At 39.8% G+C, this 24,209-nt stretch overlaps 1 protein-coding gene across 6 annotated transcripts in view; it reads right to left on the bottom strand.

The window, feature by feature from the left end:
- Positions 1-24,209, bottom strand: part of ENTPD1 (ectonucleoside triphosphate diphosphohydrolase 1) — an 89,775-nt gene that overhangs the window by 25,928 nt on the left and 39,638 nt on the right. For 3 of the 6 annotated variants that reach the window (XM_045438359.1, XM_045438360.1, XM_045438363.1), the window contains exon 2: positions 16,765-16,892. In XM_045438359.1, coding sequence (XP_045294315.1) covers positions 16,765-16,892 — 128 coding nt within the window. Of the gene's footprint in view, positions 1-5,345; positions 5,518-16,764; positions 16,893-23,976; positions 24,188-24,209 lie in introns of those variants that run through there. The other 3 variants (XM_045438362.1, XM_045438361.1, XM_045438364.1) reach the window with 3 other exon arrangements.

The following is a 24,209-nucleotide window of genomic DNA, read 5'->3' as shown; positions in this document are numbered from 1 at the left end:
GCCAGGAACATTCTTGCACATGTCATTTTGTGGATATAACCTCTCATTTCATTTGGATATCTACCTAGGAGTAGACTGCCGAATGCCTTTTTTAATTTATTTTTTTTAACATTTCTTTATTATTGAGACAGAGACACAGAGCATGAGCAGCGGAGGGGCAGAGAGAGGGGGAGACACAGAATCCGAAGCAGGCTCCGGGCTCTGAGCTGTCAGCACAGAGCCCGATGCGGGGCTCGAGCGCACGAACTGTGAGATCATGACCTGAGCCGGAGTCGGACGCTTAACTGACTGAGCCACCCAGACGGCCCCCGAGTGCCCTTTTTGATCATCTCATCTTCATCTTTGGTTACATCCCTAAGTTCAATCAGGAAAAATGCCATGATTGAATAACAATGTCTGCCATGGTTTTGTGAGGAGAGCATGACAGCACATGTACTTTTATTTATCAGCCCTATACTAGAGAGAAACACGAAGGAAAGCAAACGGGGAAGCAGAAGGAAGAGAAAAAGAGGAAGCATTTCTAAAATGTGAGCCAATCACTCTCATCACACTTTGCTACTGTGGACCTCAAAGTGTGGTCTGCCTCTTGATAATGCTCAGCTCAGCAGCTGTTTTATATATATCCTCTCACACTGTCTTATTACTTGGTAAGAACCTAAGAACTTCCAGGGAGAAAAGGAGACAAGAATGAGGATTCAAGAGACCTCCCTGGACCACTGGGAAGAGCTACAAGTGGACTCTGCTGAGGTGTCAAGCTTTATTCTGTTTTTCCAGATTAGGGAGTATCAGTGTGCAGCAGTGGGAGGATCCTTGACCCTCCATAACCTCCACAGTGTTCTCAGCTTAGTTACACACAGCAGGACTCCCTGTGGCAATGAACATTATGCCCTTAAAAAGAAAAATGCCTGTATACTTGGCAAGAAAGCAAGCTGGACAGACTCCTCTGCAAGCAGGCTTGCAGTGAGAGGAAACCACGAATTGACTTAGGTATTGACCACTGCCGGCAGAGAGGGGAATGCCTGGGGTCTGGGGCCTTTGGAACCATGGGAAGCCTCCTAGAGTGGAGAAAGAGTCTCAGAGGTTGCACAGCAGAAAATCCTGTTGTTCCCTAGCAGGGTCCATGAATCCTTCCCGCCAGAAAATGTTCCAACCACAGCAGCAGATGATAAAATCTATCAAGGCAGCAGCAGCAAGCAGCCTCTATCTGGAATCAGGACATTCTATTCTTTGTTGACATGAAAGTCACTCTTCCAGTAAAGCAAAGGAATCAGCCTTACTTCTATCAGCCTGCTTCTTGAAGGCCTTACACAGGGAGGTGGCTAAGAAACGATTGTTTTCACTACATTTCGCTTGTCAAGTGTTTGAGAAGGTGGAGTGTATACTGTAACACAGGCATTGAGGACATTTCACCTTGTGTATACAGCAGACTGGAATGCTAATCTGTTGAACGGTGCCAAATATTTTTTGTCTTCGGAAGTGGTTTGCAGAGTAAAGAATTGGCATCGCTTGCTGCTTGAGGGACAGATAAAGCTTGATTGTATGAACATTCTGTTTGAACATTTTGGAAGTCTGCCTTTCATTGTTACAAAACTGTCAGCATTTTTACACATTCCCATCTTAGAGCTAGAAGTTCATTCCATCTAATCTTTGTATTTGATAGATGAGAAACTATGTCCGGTACAATTTGACAACTTGCCTAACAAGTCCAGATAGTGAAGGCCTTAGGAGACCCATGTGGGGCCCAGGTGGCCACCGCCTTTTGTTTCTTTTTCACAGCAGCATTTCCAGTGCATGTTCCAGCGAGCACAAAGCCTGCAAGGATCCAGGCAAATAAACCTTCCCAGAAATCTGGGGAAAGCTGAATGTGCTCTCTCTCTTTCTCTCTCCTGGGTTCATAAACCCACTAGGTAGTGAATGCTTCACAGAAGTCTGGTGGTGGAGAAACTTGCCTAACTTTGTTTGAGCCAGCATTCCCTAGACTCCATGACAACAGAATTCTGTTTAAAATAAAAATCTCCACCCACAGAAATGCTTTGACAAATGCTTTGTCTTGTGCCATCCTATCACTCTTACCCAGTGCTTCTGTAGCTCATATTTAAAACACTTCTAAAAGCCCCTGTGAGTCTGTTCTTCACATTAAAGAAACATCAAAGATTTGTGTGATGATGAAGAGATACGACATTCCCCTAGTATTATTTCAATATTACTTTCTATTTTAAATATTTATTAAATATTTAATAATATTTCAATATTTCAATATTACTTTCTATTTTAAATATTTATTAAATAGCATCTAGGAAATGAAGGGGAAAGGTGAAAAAAGATACTTAAGATCCTACCAACTAGACATCACCATCATTTTGATTTATCTCCTTCCAGTCTTTCCTAAATGCATAAATTTCTATATAGCTGAAATCTTACTGTTGTATACAATTTTATCTTAGGCTAGTTTTTGATCATGTCCACAATTTTAAAATCATAACCAATCTTCCTAAGCTATGTTGAGTGAACAGAAGCAGTGCTCTAGAAAAAGGAACAATAAAAATGACCTTGCTTGGTTCATGGAGAGGCCAATGTAGGGCATTTGGTGAAGACCTGGAGGTACAGGTGACAACAGACCCTGAGCCCACCGAGAGGGGTCATGTGGAGGTGGGCCAAAACTCTCCTTAAGATGGAAGTAATTCTACCTGCACAAATGTCACAAGTCCAGGAGTCTGAGTAAATGTCCCTAGATGTGGGGGTAAACAGAAAACTAGAGCATCAGATGATCTACTTGTATTCCTGACTCTGCAGAAGTGAGATATTCAACCTCAGGCTTCTCATTCAGAAGCACCTGCCATGACACTGACCAGCCTTGATTCCCTGGAGGACAGGTAGCTTCTGTTCCACAGCCTTGGCCCAGAATGCCCTTCACCTGAGATGCCAGCTTTCTCTGACCTTCTCAGATTTGACTCTACCTTCCTAATCCATGGCTCAGAGTACCTGTACTTTTGCTCTAAAGACAGCACTTACCATGACGTGTACTACATGTCTGTGTGGCTATTTGCTTCATGTCTGTCTTCCCCATAAGGATGTGGTACATTGTTCAGGCAGCTCTATTTTGCTTACCATGGTATAGCCAGCATCCACCACAGTATACACTACCACGTGTTAGGCACAAAGAAGGAATCAACAGACAATTGTTGTATCGAATGAATGAATGAGGGGGGTTAGAGTTATATGGTTCCTGCACTCCTTCCAGTCTCAAAAGAAGTTAATATTCACAGCCCAATATAAAGTAGTGCCATTGGGGTTGAGTTCCACCACCACTACCACCACCACCCAAAAAAAACCCGTAAGCCAGGTAACATGGGCAGCCATGGGATAATTAGCTTCTCTTGGTCATTTCAAACATACTGGTTCTTTAGAATCTTTCTTAAAAGTCTCTGTAGCTTTAGTTGTACTTTTAGCAGCCTCCTCAGTCTGTTTCAGTGAGTCCTTTTGAATAAACAAAACTAATCCTTTTGAACTTGACTCTAGTACTCTATAAACAAATCAGGTCTCCATTAGCTACAGCAATGCCGGCAGGGCCTATAAACAATTGGAGACCATTTCTGCCTTTTTTTCCCCTTTAATTGGAATTACTAGACCTTCAATACAAACCACAGTTTTATTGCTTTTGTTTGTTTAATTGTGGTAAAATACACCAAACATAAACTTAACCATTTTAAGTGTACGTTCAATGTACAGTTCAGTGGCATTAAGTACATTCACACTTTGGTGCAAACACCACCACCATCCATCACCAGGGATTGTTTTTTAAACAAGACAACATTAAAATCCAGTGGAGTACAAATAATATAGACATTTTCCGGGAGTATTTGAGATTGAAAATTGGAGCAAATCCTTCCAAATTCTCCATAAAAAGATACAATCGCACAATCACAAATGCTTAACGAAAAAGACCACTTTAATTCCCTGTGAAAAAGCAGATATACTGGGACAGGCTCAGCAACCTTAACAGATTAGCAGCTAACGGCCTTCCCTAGAACTCATCTCCCTCAAAGTAGTGTGGACAGCTGGTCTCCACGAGGGCTTCTGATGTGCTAGATACTCTGATAAGTGAGCCACTGGTATTATTCCTTATAATCCTCACAACCACCTCCATTTTAATATGAGGAAACTGAGGCATAGAGAGAGAATCCTACTTGCCCAAGTCTCATAGCAGAAAGTAGCAGATCTGAGACTGAAATCAAAACCATCTGGTCCCTGAGCCAGCAGGCTTTCCACAGAAGTGGCAGCTGTTAATGAAGTCATGTGGTTTGGTACTGGGTCAGTCTGGTGCCTTTGAGAGAACCCTGCGGGGATCTGTGTGTGCCAGAATGTAGAATATTTGTGCTATAAGGAATATCTGGTAACTCGCTAAATGCCAGTGTTCACTAATGAGCAGGAAATTAAGGAAGTGATGAACTGAGCAGACCTGAAAAGCTACCTCCCCATCCAGGTCCACTAGGATAAAGGCACTTTCCCAGGGGGCACGTAGTTCACTAAGGCCTATTTTTTGAAAGTCATCATTGCATATCTACGGGACAGTTGGTTCCCAGACTTTAAGGGCATGGGAATATCCCAGAATGCATATTCAACAGGTAGGTTTTTCAAACCCTGCAACCTGAAGGTTCAAACTGAGTTGGGGCTGGGGGGACGGGGGTGGAATAGGGAACCCTGGTCTCCAGGGGATTTGGAGACAGAGGCCTGCCTCCCACGTTGACAAATCTTGCCATCAATCTGGTCCTTCACATGCTTTTCACATCCAAGTAGGAGGCAGTTTTACCTGTGTAACTCTATTCATTGAGCCAGCAAACTTCTATGAGGCAACCAAGTCAGATGCTGTGCTGGTTAGAATTTAACATGGATTTTGTGATTATTTGATTAATGATTATCTCTTCCACTAGACTATAAGCTCCATGAAAGTAAGGACTTTGCCAGTCTTGCTCATTGGCATATACCCAGGGCCTAAAATAAGAGTAGATGGTCTGTTTTTTATCTTAAAATCCTCATATATGGACAAAACATAAGAAACTCTTAAATATGCAAAACAAACAGAGGGTTGCTGGAGGGGTCGTGGGAGGGGGGATGGGCTAAATGGGTAAGGGGCATTAAGGAATCTACTCCTGAAATCATTATTGCACTATATGCTAACTAACTTGGATGTAAATTTAAAAATAAATTAAATTAAAAATAAATAAAAATTTTTAAAAAAGAGTAGATGGTCAATGACTATTTGTTAAGTGAATAAGTTGAGTGAATGAATAATAAAATGCATGCAACGACATATGAAATCCAGGCCCTGTCCTCAACATGCTTACCACCTCAGTAGCTGGGCAAGTAAACAACACATCAGTACAAGAAGGAGTTCTTGTGTTTTTCTAGATGTGGCATGGGCATGAGGCCACTACTTCTCCATTAAGGTAGAATCCAAACTGGGTTAGGTAGGAAGATGACAGGACTGCATCAGCAGAATGGGAGGGTTGACCTGGGCTGGGTTAGACAAGGGTGGGTTATATGGGAAGAAGCAGGGATAAAATGGCAATTTGTCACCAGGCAGACAGGCTGAAAAGATGATAATATATGATCTATCAGTTGCTGAGTGTCCACAGTGGGCCAGGACTCCTGCTCAGCACTTTACGTTTGCATTTATTTATCCCAATTAATTCTTGCGGTAACCCATGAGATACTGAGCCTTGTGCAAGAGAACCTCAAAGGCCCTCATTTTGTTTATCTATAAGATGAGGATAATCTTTCATTCCTTAGAGCAGTCCTGGAAGAAAAAATGGAAATGATTTTTAAACTGCAAGCACGATATTAGAATGACAGAATTCCTCAGGACTTGGTCCTTGCCCTCTTCTTGCTTTTTACCCCTTTCCTATAATCTCATATACTTCTAGGACTTCAATACATCAATGACATAAGAACCATATCTTTAGTCTAGACCCATACTGTTCAATAAGGCAGCCCTTGAAATAGCCCTTGTGGCTATTGAGCCCTTGAAATGTTGACTGTAGGTGACCCTTGAACAACACAGATTTGAACTATGCAGGTCCATTTATACATGGATTCTTTTCAGTAAATACAGTACAATACTGTAAATGTATTTTCCCTTATTATGATTTTCTTTTTTAAATTTATTTATTTAAATTCAAGTTAGTTAACATACAGTGCAGTCTTGGTTTCAGGAATAGAACCCAGTGATTCATCACTTATATATAATACCCAGTGCTCATCCCAACAAGTGCCCTCCTTAATGCCCATCACCCATTTAGCCCATCCCCTGACCTAATTACCCCTCCAGCAACCCTCAGTTTGCTCTCTGTATTTAAGAGTCTCTTGTGGTTTGCTTCCCTCTCTGTTTTTATCTTATTTTTCTTTTCTTATGATTTGCTTCTTTCTTTCTTTCTTTCTTTCTTTCTTTCTTTCTTTCTTTCTTTCTTTCTTTCTTTCTTTCTTTCTTTTTGAGAGAGAGATAGAGAGCACAAGTGAGGGAGGGGCAGAGAGAGAGAGAGGAGACAGAGAAGCAGGGATTGTGCTCACCCAAGTGGGGACTTGAATCCACAAACTGTGAGATCATGACTTGAGCTGAAGTCAGATGCTTAACAACTGAACCACCACCGAGGTGCCCTCTTCTTATTTTCGTAACGTTTTCTTTTCTCAAGCTCACTTTATTGTATGAATACAGTATATAATACATACAACATACAAAATATGTGTGAATCATATTTTATGTTTATGTTATTGGTAAGGCTTCTGGTCAAGAGTAGGCAATTAAGTTTTTGGGGAATCAAAAGTTATACATGGATTTTTGACTGTGTGGCAGGGAATGGTACTCCTAACCACCCATGTTGTTCAAGGGCCAACCATAGTCTGTATTAACATGTGACTTAAGTTAAAAATTGCATTGGATTTTGAAAATAGCATGAAAAAAGGAATGGGAAATGTTTCATTAATAATTATTTTGATGGAATGTTGAAATAATATTTTGGATATAATGAATTGCACTACATTAAAATTTAATTAATGCATTTAATTAATTACATTGTTATTAAAATTAATTTCACCTCTTTCTACTTTTTAAAAGTGCTGCTCCTAGAAAAATTAAAATGTGGCTTGCATTATACTTCTCATAAGCAGTGTGGGTCTACACCTCTTCTATGAGGTCTAGATCTGATTATCCAACTGCTTTGACATTTCTCCTTGGATGTCCAAGACCTCAAAAACAAAAACATTTTTCTTCAGAAACTTAACTCAAAACCTTCTCCCCCTTCCAAATTACTGTAATAGCCTGGTCTCCTACATCTGCTCTTATCCCCCCACCCTCTACTTCATTGCAGCCAGAGTGATCTCTGCAAAACACAAATCTGATGTTACTGTCCTTCCCATTGCTCTTAGGATTAAAACTAAAATCCTCAACCTGATTTGCAAGAAACAGACTGCACCACCTCTCTCACCATCTTTATCTGTGAGATTCTTGGACTTGCTTTCCTTTTGCCTGGAATACTCTCTATCCATTTCTACCTCAGCTAACTTCCTCTTATTTATTTATTTATTTATTTATTTATTCATTCATTCATTCATTCATTCATTCATTCATTCATTTATTAAAGTAGACTCAAGCCCAGTGCAGAGCCCAATTTGGGGGATGAACTCACAACACTGAGATCAAGACCTGAGCCAAGATCAGGAGTTGAATGTTTAACCGGCTGAGCTTTTCAGGTGCCCCTAACTCAGCTAACTTCGAAAAGTAAGGTATGTTCATCCCTTTAAAAAAAAAAAGGTGTTTTTTTTTAATGTTTATTCATTTTTGAGACAGAGACAGAGAGACAGAGAGCATGAGTGGGGGAGGGGCAAAGAGAGAGGGAGACACAGAATCTGAAGCAGGCTCCAGGCTCTGAGCTGTCAGCAGAGCCCGACACGGAGCTCAAACTCATGAACCTTGAGACCATGACCTAAGTTGGACACTTAACCGACTGAGCCATACAGGCACCCCTAACTCAGCTAACTTCTAATCATCCTTCAAACATTATTGTAAATGTGATTTCTTTCAAGGAAGACTGCCTGGCTTTCACTTGGTGGCATTCATCACAACTATAATTAATAATTTGTGCCATCTATTAAATGTGTTTCCTTCCCCAGATAGTAAGCTCAATCATATCTATACTGGCTTCCCAATTGTGTAGCCCAGTGCCTAACACAAATACTTAATACATAATTGTTGATACATGAATCTGTGAACAAAGATCTGCTAAGTAAGGTATGGTCATAAAGAGATGATGTTATATATTTTTATTTTATTTTAATTCCAGTATAGTTACATACAATGTTATACTAGTTTCAGGTGTAGAATATAGTGATTCAACAATTCTACACATTACTCAGTGCTCATCATGATAAGTGTACTCTTAATCTCCTTCACCTATTTCACTCATCTCCCCACCCAACCTGCCCTCTGGTAACGATCAGTTTGTTGTCTATAGTTGAGTCTGTTTTTTGGGTTGTCTCTTTTTTGTTTGTTTCTTAAATTCCACAGATAAGTGAAAACATATGGCATTTGTCTTTCCCTGACTCATTTCATTTAGCATTATACTCTATCTTTAGCACTATCCATGTTGTTGCAAATGGCAAGATTTAATTCTTTTTATGGATGAATAATATTCCATATGTATGATATATATATATCATATATATGTGTGTGTTTTCCACAGTGCTTTCCACAGTGGATGTGCCAGTTTGCATTCCCACCAATAGTGCACAATGGTTCCCCTTTCCCACATCCTCACCAACACTTGTTGTTCTTTGTGTTTTTGAGTCTAGGCATTCTAACAGGTGTGAGGTGATATCTCGTGGTTTTGATTGACACCTCCCCGATGATAAGTGATGTTGAGCATCTTTTCATGTGTCTGTTGGCCATCTGTATGTCTTCTTTAGAGAAATGTCTGTACACGTCTTCTGTCCATTTTTAATCAGATTATCTGGTTTTTTGGTGTTGAGCTGTATAAGTTTTTTATATATTTTGAATAGTAACACTTTACTAGATATGTCATTTGAAAATATCATCTCCCACCCAGTAGGCTGTCTTTTTTTAGTTTTGTTGATTGTTTCCTTTGCTGTGCAGTTTTTATTTTGAAGAAATCCCAATAGATTATTTTTGCTTTTGTTTCCCTTGCTTCAGAAGACATATCAAGAAAAATGTTGCTACAGCTGATGTGAAAGAAATTACTGCATGTGTTCTCTTCTAGTATTTTTATGGTTTCAGGTCTCACATTTAGGTCCTTAATCAATTTTGAGTTTCTTTTTTGTAGTCCAGTTTCATTCTTTTGCATGTATGTGTCCAGTATTCCCAACACCATTTGTTGAAGAAACTTCTTCCCATTGCACATTCTTGCCACCTTTGTCAAAGATTAATTTACCATATAATTATGGGTTTGTTTCTGGGCTCTTGATTCTGTTCTATTGATCTGTGTGTCTATTTTTGTGCCAGCACCACACCATTTTGAAGAGTACAGCTTTGTAGTATATTTTGAAATCTGGGATTCTGATATCTCTGGTTTTGTTCTTCTTTTTCAAGATTGCTTTGGTTATTCAGGGTCTTTGTGGTTCCATACACATTTTTGGATTGTTTGTTCTTGTTCCGTGAAAATACTATTAGTATTTTGATAGGGATTGCACTAAATCTGTAGATTGCTTTGGGTAGTATGGACATTTCAACAATATTGGTTCTCTCAATCCATGAGCATGGAATATCTTTCATTTGCTTGTGTTATCTTCAATTTCTTTCATCAGTGTTTTATAGTTCTCAGAGTACAAGACTTTCACTTCCTTGGTTAAGTTTATTCCTAGGCATGTTATTTTTTTGGTGCAATTGTAAAGGGATTTTTTTCTTACATTCTCTTTCTGTTACTTCTTATTAGTCTATAGATATGCAATGGATTTCTGTATATTGATTTTGTATCCTCTGACCTTACTGAATTCATTTATCAGTTTTAGTAGTTTTTTGGTGGAGTCTTTAGGGTTTTCTATATATAGTATCATGTCATCTGCAAATAGTGAAAGTTTTCCTTCTTCCTTACCAATCTGGATACCATTTTGTTTCTTTTTCTTGTCTGATTGCTGTGGCTAGGACTTCTAGTACCATGTTGAATAAAATGGTGAGTGGACATCCTTGTCTTATTCCTGACATTAGGGGGAAAGCTTTTCACTATTGAGCTGTTAGCTGTGGGTTTTTTTTTAAAGATATTATTTTTAGGTAATCTCTACACCCATAGTGGAGCTTGAACTCACAACCCCAAGATCAAGAGTAACATGCTCTACTGACTGAGTCAGCCAGGCATCCCAGCCGTGGGTTTTTTATATACAGTCTTTACTATGTTTATGCATGTTCCCTCTAAACATACTTTGTTGAGGGTTTTTGTCATGGATGGATATTATACTTTGTTGGCATTCTTTTTCTGGATCTATTGAGATGATAATATGGTTTTTATCCTTTTTCTTGCAGATGTGATATATCATGCTGATTGATTTGTGAATATTAAACTACCTTAAAGCCCAGGAATAAATCCCACTTGATTGTAGTGAATGACTTAATGTATTGTTGGATTTGGTTTGCTAATATTTTATTGAGGATTTTTGCATCTATGTTCATCAGAGATATTAGCCCGTAGTTGTCTTTTTTTGTAGTGTCTTTATCTGGTTTTGGTATCAGGGTAATGATGGCCTCATAGAATGAATTTGGAAGCTTTCCTTCCTCTTCTATTTTTGGGAATAGTTTGAGAAAAATAGGTATTAGCTCTTTAAATGTTTGGTAGAGGGGCATCTGGCTGGCTCAGTTGGTAGAGCATGTGACTCTTGATTTTGGGATTGTAATTTCGAGCCCCACGTTGGGTGTAGAGATTATTTAATAAAATCTTTAAAATACACACACACATACCTACATACATAGATGTTTAGTAGAATTCACGTCTTAAGCCGTCTGGTCCTGGATTTGTGTTTGTTGGGAGTTTTTTGATTACCGTTTCAATTTCTTTGTTGGTAATAGGTTTACTCAAATTTTCTATTTATTCCTGATTCAAATTTGGGAGGCTATGTTTCTAGGAATTTGTTCATTTCTTCTAGGTTGCCCAGTTTGTTGTCATATAATTTTTCATAATATTCTCTTATAATCCTTTATATTTCTGTGGTATTGGTATTTCTCCTCTTTCATTTTTTGATTTTGTTTATTTGAGTCATCTCTCTCTCTCTCTCTCTCTCTCTCTCTCTCTCTCTCTTTGATGAGCCTGGATAAAGGTTTATCAAGTTGGTTGATCTTTTTAAAGAACCAGCTCTGGTTTCATTGATATGTTCTATTGTCATTTTTAGTTGCCACTGAGTTTATTTCTGCTCTAATATTTAATATTTCCTTCCTCCTACTCGTTTGGGGTTTTGTTTCTTATTCTTCTAGCTCCTTTAGGTGTAAGATTAGGTTGTTTATTTAAGATTTTTCTTGTTTTTTGAGTTAGGCCTGTATTGGTATGAACTTCCCTCTTAGAACAACTTTGCTGCATCCCCCAAATTTTGAACAATTATGTTTTCATTTGCATTTGTCACCATGTATTTATTTCCTCTTTGATTTCTTGGTTGACCCACTCATTGTTCAGTAGCATGCTCTTTAACTTCCATATATCTGTGCTCTTTCCGATTCTTGCTTGTGGTTGATTTCTAGTTTCAGAGTGTTGTAGTCCAAAAAGATCCATGGTATGACTTCAGTATTTTTTAGTTTATTGAGACTTGCTTGGTAGCCTAATATGTGATCTATTCTGGAGAACATTCTGTGTGCACTTGAAAAGAATGTGTATTCTGTGGGCACCTGGGTGGCTCAGTCAACTGAGTGTCTGACTTTGGCTCAGGTCATGATCTCGCTGTTCATGGATTCCTGCTTCCTACTTTTCTTAACTCCCGCCTATGATCTTTCCTTACCACTCAAAGAGATCCTCCTGGATCTGGATTTCTGTTTCCTTCCGTAGATTCAGGAGGTTTTCAGCTATTTCTTCAAATAAATTTTCTGCTCCCCTTTACACTCTCTTCTCCTTCTGGGAGCCCTATAATGCAAATGTTTTTATGCTTGATGGTGTTGCTGAGTTCCCTAAGTCTGTTTTTATTTTTCTCTCCCATTCAGCTTGATGGCTTCCCATTACTCTGCCCTCCAGGTCACTGATCCATTCTTCTGCTTCCTCTAGTCTACTATTTATTCCATCTAGTGTATTTTTTATTTCAATTTGAGTACTTCATCTCTGATTGGTTCTTTTTTTGTTTTCTATTTCTTTGTTAAGGGTGTCACTCTTTTCTCAAGTCCAGTGGGTATCTTTATGACCATTAATTTAAATTCTCTGTCAGGCATATTACTTATCTCTGTTTGTTATCTCTTGCTGTGATTTTGTTCTGTTCTTTTCTTTGGGACAAATTCCTCTGTCTCCTCATTTTATCTAATTCTCTGCATTTTTTTCTTCCCTGTGTTAAGAAAGATAGCTACATCCCCTGTACTTGAAAGTAATGGCCTTATAAAGAAGAGGTCCTGTAGTGCCCTGGCGTGCAGTGTTCCCTGTTCACCAGAACCTGGCACTTCAGGGGTGTCTCCTATGTGTGATGCATGTGCCCTGCTGTTGTGGCTGAGCCACTTTTTACTTCAGTCCAATTGTCTGTGATGGCTCTCTTTGCCTGTTGTGGGCAGGGTTTGGTCCCTGTGCTATTAGTGGACCAGTCTGGGGCCACCTTTGGCTTGAGTTGAGTCAGACCAGGGGTTGGCCAGAGATGCATTAGCACAAACTGCAGGGTGTTTCTTGTGTTGTCCTCTGAGAGACTTTCATTGGTTGAAGGGGCCCACAGTCAGACCAGATATCTGCCCCAGCCCACTGCTAGGGCTGCAGGCAGACTGGTGTGTGTGGTTATCTTTTCTCCCTGGGGCAGGAGTCACTTTGGAGTGGTGCTGGGTCATCAGGGCTGCTTACACATTGCTAGGCTTGTTGCACCACTTTGGATGGGCTCTGGTCAAGGGCATATTGGACAGGGCAGGTACACAGAAGAATGTGGGGCTGGGGGCCTGGGGCACACAGCGTTAGCAAGGTTTGTGTAGGTCTGCTGTGGAAGGGGATCTGTAGCCACCAGAACCAAGGCTGGCTGGATTAGAGGGAGTGGATCCCAAGAAGCACTTGGGAGCAAGGTGGGTTGTGTTAGCAAGGTCTGTTGTGATAGACCTGGAGTGAGACACCTGCATGTCCTCAGGAGAACACAGGGTGGGGGCAGGCTGTTAGCAAGTTAGCTAGTGTTGGAACAGTGCTGGTTCACAGGTGTCCATGTGTTTATGTTGGGAGGTGGGGGAGGGAGATGGCATCTACCAGCTCCTTTGTTCCTGGAGAAGTCTCTCAATGATCCCTACCCTTCCAAGCACATGCTCTGAGATTAGTAAACAAATCTCCCTCCTGCACACCCCAGGTGATTTTCAAACTGCTGCTTCTAGGTTGTATCTCCAGGGGCTGTTTGTTGTGCTATCTTTTTAAGGCTGGGGACTTAGTTTCCTCTCACCATCCCAGCTCTTCCAGAACTGAGCTCACTAATTTTCAAAGTTCCAGGTGTAGGCCCCTGCTTCACATGCAGGATCCCCGTGCCTGAGGTGCTTGGTGTGAGAGTCTTGTCCTCTCCCCTTTCCATGCCTGTATTGTTCTTCCCTCCCACAGACAGTCGCACAGTTCCATTTAGCTTCTAAACACATCTCTGCCCTTCCTACCCTCTGCAATGTGGTCCCCTTCTCTACATTTAACTGTGGAAAGTCTGTTCTGCCAGTCTTCAGATCACTTTCTGGGTTACTTACACTGATGTAGGTGTTATCTTGTTCCATGGAACAAGATGATCTTAGGGTCCTCCTACTCCATCTTCCCCAGAAGTTTGATGTTATACATTTTTCAAACAAATGTACCAGGTACAAATATCAAAATAAGTGTTATTCTTTAAATCATTTTTGAAAGGAAATAAACTGATTCCAACAAACTACTCAAAGCACTCAAGTAGCTCATGATATTTGGGATGATCCTGGTATTAGTTTACAAACCACCCAAGAAAAGAGTCTCGTTTATTGCTCCTTATTTTAGATTATATAATATTTAATCATACACCTTATTCATCAAACTTAGTTTTGAATGATTTAAGAGACATTATCAAAGAGTATGCTCCAAAGCAGCAATGTCCAATTAAATTTTCTGCAGCAATGGAAATGTTCTATGTCTGCACTGTCCCAATTTAGTAGCCACCAGCCACATGAGGCTATTGAATACTTGGAATGTGGCTGGCACAATTAAAAGACAAAATCTTTTATTTTAATTAACTTAAGTTGAAATAGCTGTATAGGGCTAATGACTATCAAATTGGGTAGCATACATAGCTTAAAGCCATCACCAAAGACAAGTGCCTAAAATACTTTCGCCCTCAATATATGCCAGCAATCTTATTAAAATTAATGTATGACCTTAATAAATAGCTAACTTGCATATATAAATTGATCTTTGTGTTAAATAAACCAGTGATATTGCTATAAAGAATCATTTCACATGCCAGTGCCTACTCTTCAAATACTTATACTTTTTCTTTAAAGACTTTGTTCCATTTTGTGGGTCCAATACAACACAGAATCACAACAGAGTCAACGGTGACCACTGTGATTGCAGAAGTATTCTTTGGGAACACGGAGCTCAGGTCTGTCATGGATTTTGCCTCCTAGACAGTCCCCCTCTCCAATGATGCAATAATGAACATGTAAAAAGGTCAAATCAAGAAGGCATGTACTTTTGGAGCTGGTAAACAAATAGCAGAACCAAGATGTCACGAGACTTCAACTGTGAGTGAAGTTTTGCCAAGAGAGCCGACATCACTCAACATTAAAAGGCAAGAGACCATCGACAATGAGATAATATCAGCCTTCTGTGCTGACAAAGGGGCTGCTGTGCACAGTTCCACTGAGTTGAGTTTGTGTTGCAAAGGAATGCCAATGTAATATCCAGGCCTCTGCTATATACAGCAACTGATTTGGGTGGGTGGCAAAAGTTTTAGAAGCCCGGCATATGCATCCATCTTTCCAGTCTCACAGTTTAGTAACTTCAAATACAAGAAAATATACTTTTGAAGATGTATTCCAGAGCCTCCATGGTCAAGTTAACTTCTGAACATATGTACAGTTCATGTACATACGTGCCAATATGTACAACATTAGCATATTGATATATTCTGGGCCATTTTAGTTTTATTTACTTGTAGATTAATTTCAATGAAAGTTTAAAAAGGTGTCTTTACAACATAAATTTACATTTACCATATGCTTATTACTTAACAGATTAAATAATGACCACATTATAAGGCACTCATGAGACATTCATGTTTTAGAAATTTTACTTTGATGAGTTTGAAAGGAATCAGAAATAAATCACAACAGAGTTAATGACCCTAATTATTTTTAAAAATTTATTTATTTAATTCAAGTTAGTTAACATACAGTGTAGTATTGATTTCAGGAGTAGAACCCATTGATTCTGTCACTTACATATAACGCCCAGTGCTCATCCCAGCAAGTGCCCTCCATAATGCCCATCACTCATTTAGCCCATCCCCCCAACCTACCTCCCCTCCAGCAACCCTCAGTTTATTTTCTGTATTTAAGAGTCTCTTATGGGTTGCCTCCTCTGTTTTTGTCTTATTTTTCCTTCTCTTCCCCTATGTTCATCTGTTTTGTTTCTTAAATTCCACATATGAGTGGGGCACCTGGGTGGCTCAGTCGGTTAAGTGTCCGACTTCGGCTCAGGTCATGATCTCACAGTTCGTGAGTTCGAGCCCCACATTGGGCTCTGTTCTGACAGCTTAGAGCCTGGAGCCTGCTTCAAATTCTACGTCTCCCTCTTTCTCTGTTCCTCCCCTGCTCATGCTCTGTCTCTCTCTCCTTCAAAAATAAATAAAAACATTAAAAAAATTTTTTTAATTCCACATATGAGTGAAATTATATATTTGTCTTTCTCTGACTGACTTATTTCGCTTAAATAATACACTCTAGTGCCATCCATGTTGTTGTAAATGGCAAAATTTCATTCTTATTTTCAATGATATTAACTAGCTCTTCAAATGTTGGAAATTTCCCAAGAAATCTGTCCACCCATGAATTCATTTCAAATTACTATATTCGATACATGTATATTTTCTTTGCATTTTTAAAACTGATTTTGCTTCTTTCTTTAGTATTTTGGAGATGAGGAACAGATCTTCTCCACATTCTTTGACCTTCAAAGTGCTTTATACAATGCTAATAAATTTTATTATTTTGGTGACAGTAGTAATTGAATAAGAAGAACAAAGAGTACAGTGTTGTGACACTGAAACAATGAGTAAGAAGTAGAGATAGTACTAGATCAGAGAATATCAGCACAAAATATTCCCACAAAATACTAGCGCATATCTGGATGTAGTGAATTAAGTATCTGTTTCTGTTAAAGTACTAATAATAATTATTGCTGAACAAGCATAAACACAATTCTCTTCCTACCACTAATTGATTCAAGGCATTCTCTCTTCCAGAATGAACATTGTTTCCATTTTACCCCCTTAATTCAATGGATATTGACTTGCTCCTGAGCTGCCAGAACCTCCACTCCTCCTGAAAGCTCTGACTTAACCATAACTTCCTTCCCTCGCCCAACCCCAACCAGACCCCCTCAAGATTTGATTTACCTTAACATTTTCTGGTAATGGTTTGTTCTGGGTCAGCCCCACAGCGATCAAAGCAATCACAGCCATGATAGAGGAGAAGCCAAGGATGATCAGTATATTTCTAGAACAAAAACTCTTCAGTTCAGACTCTAAAATCAAAAGCAGAAAAGGAAATATCAATAAGAAGTCAACAAACATTGACTTTTCCTCCACTTTCTGTATGGTCTTGTGCTAGCTATCTGGAGACCTCAAAGAGATAAAGGTCCATCTTTATTCATAAAACACTTGCAAAGTAATAGGTAAATAATTCAAGAACAAAAGGATTTGTTTGTTCTGTGATGAGGACCAAGACTGAATTAGTGGCTTTGGTAAGGAGAATGGACAGAATTGGGTCAGTGGTCAGATAAGGAATGAGGAGACAGAAGAATCCCAAATTGGCAGTTTAATAGGTCATATAGGTCTATCAGGACACAAATAACAAAAAAGCAAGAATCGTCCTCATTTCTCAAATATACCACAAAATGTTTAAGATGTTAAAAAGTATTTAAATTTTTTTTTCAACGTTTATTTATTTTTGGGACAGAGAGAGACAGAGCATGAACGGGGGAGGGGCAGAGAGAGGGAGACCCAGAATCGGAAACAGGCTCCAGGCTCTGAGCCATCAGCCCAGAGCCCGATGCGGGGCTCGAACTCATGGACCGCGAGATCGTGACCTGGCTGAAGTCGGACGCTTAACCGACTGCGCCACCCAGGCGCCCCAAGATGTTAAAAAGTATTAAAAAAAAAAGATGTTAAAAAGTATTTAGAATATATGATCAAACATGAAACTCCCACTACCTCAAGATATTTTCTGGCTTGATATCCCCTTGCATTTCAGCCACATTATATGTTGTAATTGGTAATAGCTTAGAGGCTGTGAAGTTTTGAACATATCATCATTCCCATTATCTCATCTATTCTGTTCTTAACCTGTCATGGGACATAAAAAAGCTCCAAGCAAAGAATTAGATAAAAGGCAAAAATTACTTTGATCATTATGAAGACAGCATATAGCAGAAGTGAACAAGAAATGGAATGCTGCCCACTCCCTCCATTCTAACAACTCCCTCTCTTCCTCTTTCAACTTCCCAAACTATCCCTAAACTTTTTTCTAGACTTTGAAGAAGAAGGATAGGATAAAGCAATAAAGAAGCACGTGAAATGAGATGGGTTCTACAGAAGAGACTGCACTTCTCTAAAGACAGGGCATGGGATTAAAACAGCTGAAAGAGGAGCCCAATTGAGTCTTTCCCTCTGGGTTTCCCTCTTGATCAGCAGCAGCTACTGCATACTGAAACAGGAGTTTCTCCTTAAGCTTTTGAGCAGAAGCTTGGATTTAATCCAAAGAATTGTAACTGCATGGGTCTCCAGTCTGCTCATCAACCTCTAGTATCTTGACCAATCTTTACCCATCAGACCAAACACTACAAAACTTAGGAGAAAAAGTTTTAACAAAATCATTAGCTACTGCTTCCAAACACAGCAACAATAGATGAAATATACAGCACTTCCCCCACCCCTTCTCCCTTCTCAAAAGAACTTCAATTTTGTTCAGATGCTTGCCATTCCTCCAAGTGGTCCACATACCTCGTGGGAAAAGGATACAACCCTCCAGCTCAGGGTCAAGCCTGATTGTTGTGCATAATCTCATTCCCTCACCAATGACTAGTTCAACAATGGGTATGTACCCAAAAATAGTCCATGAGATCCTAGAGGAAGGCTGCTGGGGCAAGTTCAGGAAAAGAAAGGCAGCATTCTCGTCTTCCTCAGACATTGCCCTGCCTGGATAGGATGACATCCAATGATGGCAGAACACAGAGATGGAAAGAACTTAAGTTTTTGATGCATTTTGTACTGGTGAAACAACAAATCCTGATCCAGTCCTCCCATGAGACTTATGCTTTGGCCCAGTTAGAGTCAATATTTTAATACTTTGAAGCCAAAACATCCTAATATAACTGGTATGACAGAAGTCTGTTTGATGCCAGGGTTCTGAAGTCTGGAAAAGAGCATCCCCTAGGTACTACCTGCCTCAGTTCCCAAAGTTATGATATTGACAATCACAACTCGTAACAAGCAGCACTTTGAACAATTACAAATCAAATACCAAGGGTAGTGCACTGCAGCAATGTTTCTACTTTAATTGAATTTTGAATGCTCTACTCCCTCAAGCTGTTCCCAAAAAATCTACCTATTAAGTTGTTTTGTTCTCATAAGTATGACAATTTTGCTTTCTCACTTTCCTTCCACATCCATTGGGCACTAATCTTAGTGATGAAAAAGACCAACAAGGTCCCCACTCTTTGGAGTTCACAATCTAGCTGGGGAGATAAATAAACCAGAACAGAAGTGACAAATAAGTGACTTCAGGTCATGATACATGCTAAGAAGAAATTTAAACTAAGGAATATTTACAGTTTAATGGAAATTAAGTAATGGGATATGCAGCAAAGTTGTGGTGGGAGAATTAAACTGAAGCAGGAAAGCCTCTCCAAGAAGGTGACATTTGAGCTGAGACCTGGATGTTGAGCTATGAGAATGAGTAACAACATTTCAGAAAAAGGGGACAGCAACTGCAAAAGCCCTGAAGTAGGAAACAGCTCAATGTGACCGTTTCTTCCATTTCCTAATGAGATTATTTACTAACATCATTATTCCTGAACAGTTGGAAATATACTTTCCCACATTTACCCAGGTTTTCGATGACATCCATATCATTAGACTTTCATCATATTCTTATTAAAGATAAGACAAGAAAAAGAACTTGAAGAGAAAGCTAAGGAACTTTTCATACACGTTTTTTAAAATAAACCAAAAAAATAATGGCTCAGTTTGTTTTTTATGTAACTGGCTAGATTCCCAGGGAGGAGTAATTAAAATACTACCATGTTTTCTATGGATTATGGCAGGTAGTTTTCCAAAGCCCTGATCACATGCAGGAAGCCAGACTTTTCTTAGGAGGTGGTCCGAGATGTACCACTAAACACAAGGGTCCAGGTGGGACTTAGCTGTGTTGTGCTCATAAAAAGGGAACCACTTAGGTTACCACCCCTCTTCTCTGGCCCCCAGAAACCTTTCAGATGTCATGACTGCTTTTATCAAATCCTGTTATGGAAAATTCACAGTGACTGTGTCTCCCAGACTCCTTGAAAAGCCCTTAATTTGCCTTGTGGATAACAGAAATTTGGTTTCTATCACACCATGTGAAATACGATTTCAAAAACCAATTTCAACAAACATTTTATATCAGAATGGCATAGTGTTGTGTTTGTTTTCCTTTGAATTGTCTCACTATACTGGAAAATTCAAGATTATTACTTCCTTCCCATTTTCCCCTTTCATATGATGAGCAGGGAAATGTTTCTATTTAAGATGAGAGAACCAAGTAGAAAGTTCAGCTCTCACTTGAGACACAAAACTGAAGGAAACCCAAGCTTTGAGAAAACCGATTGATTTCAAGCCAATTAGCTATGTCTGAGGAAAAAAAACAAAAACAAAAAATGATGTTTTTATTCTTATGCAACAGCCATCCTGACATCTATAGTTAGCATCCTATTAAAGTGAAGATCAGTCTTATTTAGTTTTGTCCTTAGCGAAAATTCTGCTGAACAGAGAAATCCTGGCATCTCTACTTCATGATATCAAAGACGTAATATCTTAAAATTTTACTATATGAATAAAAAGATTTGGAGTGTTGGCAGATGTGGTGGCTTTCAGGCAAAAACAACCCAAGTTTTACTCTGCAGATCCTGTGTGACTCACTAGATTCAGACCGTTTCCAATTTGATGGGTCACATCCGGACTAAGCTTGGCTCATCGCATAGAAGAAGAGCAAACACAGACAAGCACTGGTGAGTAAACACCAGTAGAGTGCTGTGGCCCTTGATGTGGGCATTGACAAAGCCCAGTGACAGGACAGTCACTGAAGTTCAAGGGACTGGTCCTAATCTGGCCCCACCATTCCCCCAAATCCCAGCGTCAAAGTCCCTGCTCCATTTCTCCTATCTTCCTTCTTTTCCATCAAGTAATTGTTCTTGGTGACACACATTTAGATTGTTCTCACACTTCAGGGTTTTAAGATCTTTCTCAATTCTCAGTTCATTCCAGGTGCCTTAGACCCACCCTCTTCTGTGGTAATATCCACTCTGGTCCAGTCACTTCCACCTCTGCTATGACAGACCTTTCTTTTTTTAATTTTTTTTTTTTAACGTTTATTTATTTTTGGGACAGAGAGAGACAGAGCATGAACGGGGGAGGGGCAGAGAGAGAGGGAGACACAGAATCGGAAACAGGCTCCAGGCTCTGAGCCATCAGCCCAGAGCCCGACGCGGGGCTCGAACTTGCGGACCGCGAGATCGTGACCTGGCTGAAGTCGGACGCTTAACCGACTGCGCCACCCAGGCGCCCCTGACAGACCTTTCTTATACCTTCCACCCCTTCCAGTGCCCTTCCCTATCAGAATCCATCCATGTATGGCTGCAGAAATCTCCCATAACTGACATTCCCATGGTTCTTCCTGATCAAGAGTCTAAGGTAGCTTCCTGTGGGCTGCCAGATGAAAGCCATACTGATCTACCTAGACCTCTCAACCCTCTGGAAATGTAAGCCTTTTCTATCTCACCATTCCAAGAAGCAGATGTTTTTCTTCAAGATCATACTGCCTGACATCATGTTCACTAGAATGTAAATATCCTGAGTGCAGGGACTTTTCTTCTGGCTTGTTCATTGCCATATTCCCAGTATAATGAATAAATAAATCTTCAGATTCTTCTCCTGAGAATCTGAAATTTCTATCACTTAGAATTCTATTCCCCTCTTTCTCCACTTCTTTTTCCTTGTCTCTTTTAAAATCAAGCTCAATAGCCAGACTTCAAGCTGTATTACAAAGCTGTAATCTTCAAGACAGGATGGTACTGGCACAAAAACAGACACTCAGATCAATGGAACATAATAGACAACCCAGAAGTGGACCCACAAACGTATGGCCAACTAATTGCTGACAAAGCAGGAAAGAATATCCAATGGAATACAGTCTCTTCAGCAAGTGGTGCTGGGAAAACTGGACAGCGACATGCAGAAAAATGAACCTCAACCACTTTCTTACACCATACACAAAAATAAACTCAAAATGGATGAAAGACCTAAATGTAAGACAGGAGGCCATCAGAATCCTCGAGGAGAAAGCAGACAACAACCTCTTTGATCTTGGCCACAGCAACTTCTTATTCAACAAGTCTCTGGAGGCAAGGGAAACAAAAGCAAAAATGAACTACTGGGACCTCATCAAAATAAAAAGCCTCTGCACAGCGAAGGAAACAATCAGCAAAACTAAAAGGCAACCGACAGAATGGGAGAAGATATTTGCAAATGACGTATCAGATAAAGGGTTAGTATCCAAAATCTCTAAGAACTCATCAAACTCAACACCCAAAAAACAAATAATCCAGTGAAGAAATGGGCAAAAGACATGAATAGTTTTCCAAAGAAGACATCCAGATAGCCAACCAACACATGAAAAAATGCTCAACATCACTCATCATCAGGGAAATACAAAGCAAAACCACAATGAGATGCCACCTCACACCAGTCAGAATGGCTAACATTAACAACTCAGGCAACAACAGATGTTGGTGAGGATGTGGAGAAAGAGGATCTCTTTTGCACTGTTGGTGGGAGTGCAAACTGGTGCAGCCATTCTGGAAAACAGTATGGAGGTTCCTCAAAAAATTAAAAATAGAACTACCCTACAACCCAGAAATTGCACTACTAGGTATTTATCCAAGGGATGCAGGTATGCTGTTTTGAAGGGGCACATGCACCCCAATGTTTAGAGCAGCACTATCAACAATAGCCAAAGTATGGAAAGAGCCCAAATGTCCATCGATGGATGAATGGATAAAGAAGAAGTGGTATATGTATACAATGGAGTATTACTCGGCAATCAAAAAGAATGAAATCTTGCCATTTGCAGCTATGTGGATGGAACTGGAGGGTATTATGCTAAGTGAAATGAGTCAGGCAGAGAAAGACAAATATCATATGACTTCACTCATATGAGGACTTTAAGACACAGAACAGATGAACACAAGGGAAAGGAAGCAAATATAATATAAAACAGGGAGGGGGACAAAACAGAAGAGACTCTTAAATATGGAGAATAAACAGAGGGTTACTGGAGGGGTTATGGGAGGGGGGATGGGCTAAATGGGTAAGGGACATTAAGGAATCTACTCCTGACATTATTGTTGCACTATATGCTAACTAACTTGGATGTAAATTTAAAAAATAAAATAACAAAGTAAATAAATAAAAATTAAAAAAATAAAATCAAGCTCAATAGGAAGCTATGTTCCCATCCATATGCTTCAAAGCTCAATTGTTCCAGTAGTTCTCTCTCCATGTGCTGCTTCTGGATACTTAATGGATTGAGCCATTTGTTTGGGAGGTCTATAGCTATTTGGGGAGGGGCTATGCTTCATTTGTTTTTTCAATTAGTCATTCAATAATTATTTATGGAATGTATTATACTGTGCACTAGACCTGCCCTAGGCTCTAAGCTACAGCAATGAACAAAACAGATAAGCATCCCCATCCGCATGGTGCTTATATCCTAGTCTGGAAGAAAAGACAATAAACAAGATAAGTAAAATTTAGAGTATATTACATAACCATAAGTGCTAAGGAAGGAGGAGAAAAAAGCAGGAAAGGTGAAGAGAAAGGATACGTTTATTATGAAAGGTCTCTCTGAGATGGTGATATTGATGACAGTCAAAGATGTGAAAAGAAAGCATGCATACCTGTTGAGCAAGAGCATTTAAAGCAACCAGAATTGCATGTGCAAAGGGCCTGAGGGTGAGACAGTGCCTGGTCATGAAGTCAGTGTGACTGGAAGAGTGATGCAGGGGAGAATAATAAAAGTTACCAGGTGGGTAACTGGGTTGCTTGCTTATAGGACCTTGCAGGTTCCAGCAAGGTTTTGCCTTATTCTAAGAGATCTGACTTATTTCTAGTCATTTGTATTATCTACACTCAGCACCATAAGGTAAATAAGAAATCATCAAGGGCCTTTAAAGTCCCTAGAAAGGGAGGATGTGGCCTTTTAGGCAGCACACACCTGCCTCTTGTGATGAGGTGCTGAGGCTACCCCAATGAGGTCAGGTCACAGCACAATCACACAACCAAATATAGGCAGACCTGGCTCTGTTGAAGAAAAGACTATGCCAAGACCAGGTGAGATGGATCCAGGAGGAATAAATACTATCACATGGGAGGTCTTCTCTATACCTTCTGGCCTTGGTGGATCAGGACCAGAGAATCTTTGCTGAGAGAACAACATCATGAGGGTTCACTGAGCCAATAGTCACCATGATCCATGAGCAGAATGCTAAACTCCACAAACGTCTGAAGGGTGGCTCAAGATATAGCAG

This window comes from Leopardus geoffroyi, chromosome D2 (assembly GCF_018350155.1).
Source record: "Leopardus geoffroyi isolate Oge1 chromosome D2, O.geoffroyi_Oge1_pat1.0, whole genome shotgun sequence".
Lineage (NCBI taxonomy): Eukaryota > Metazoa > Chordata > Mammalia > Carnivora > Felidae > Leopardus > Leopardus geoffroyi.
The sequence above is the reverse complement of the archived record's forward strand: the minus strand, read 5'-3'. Positions and strand labels throughout refer to the sequence as shown.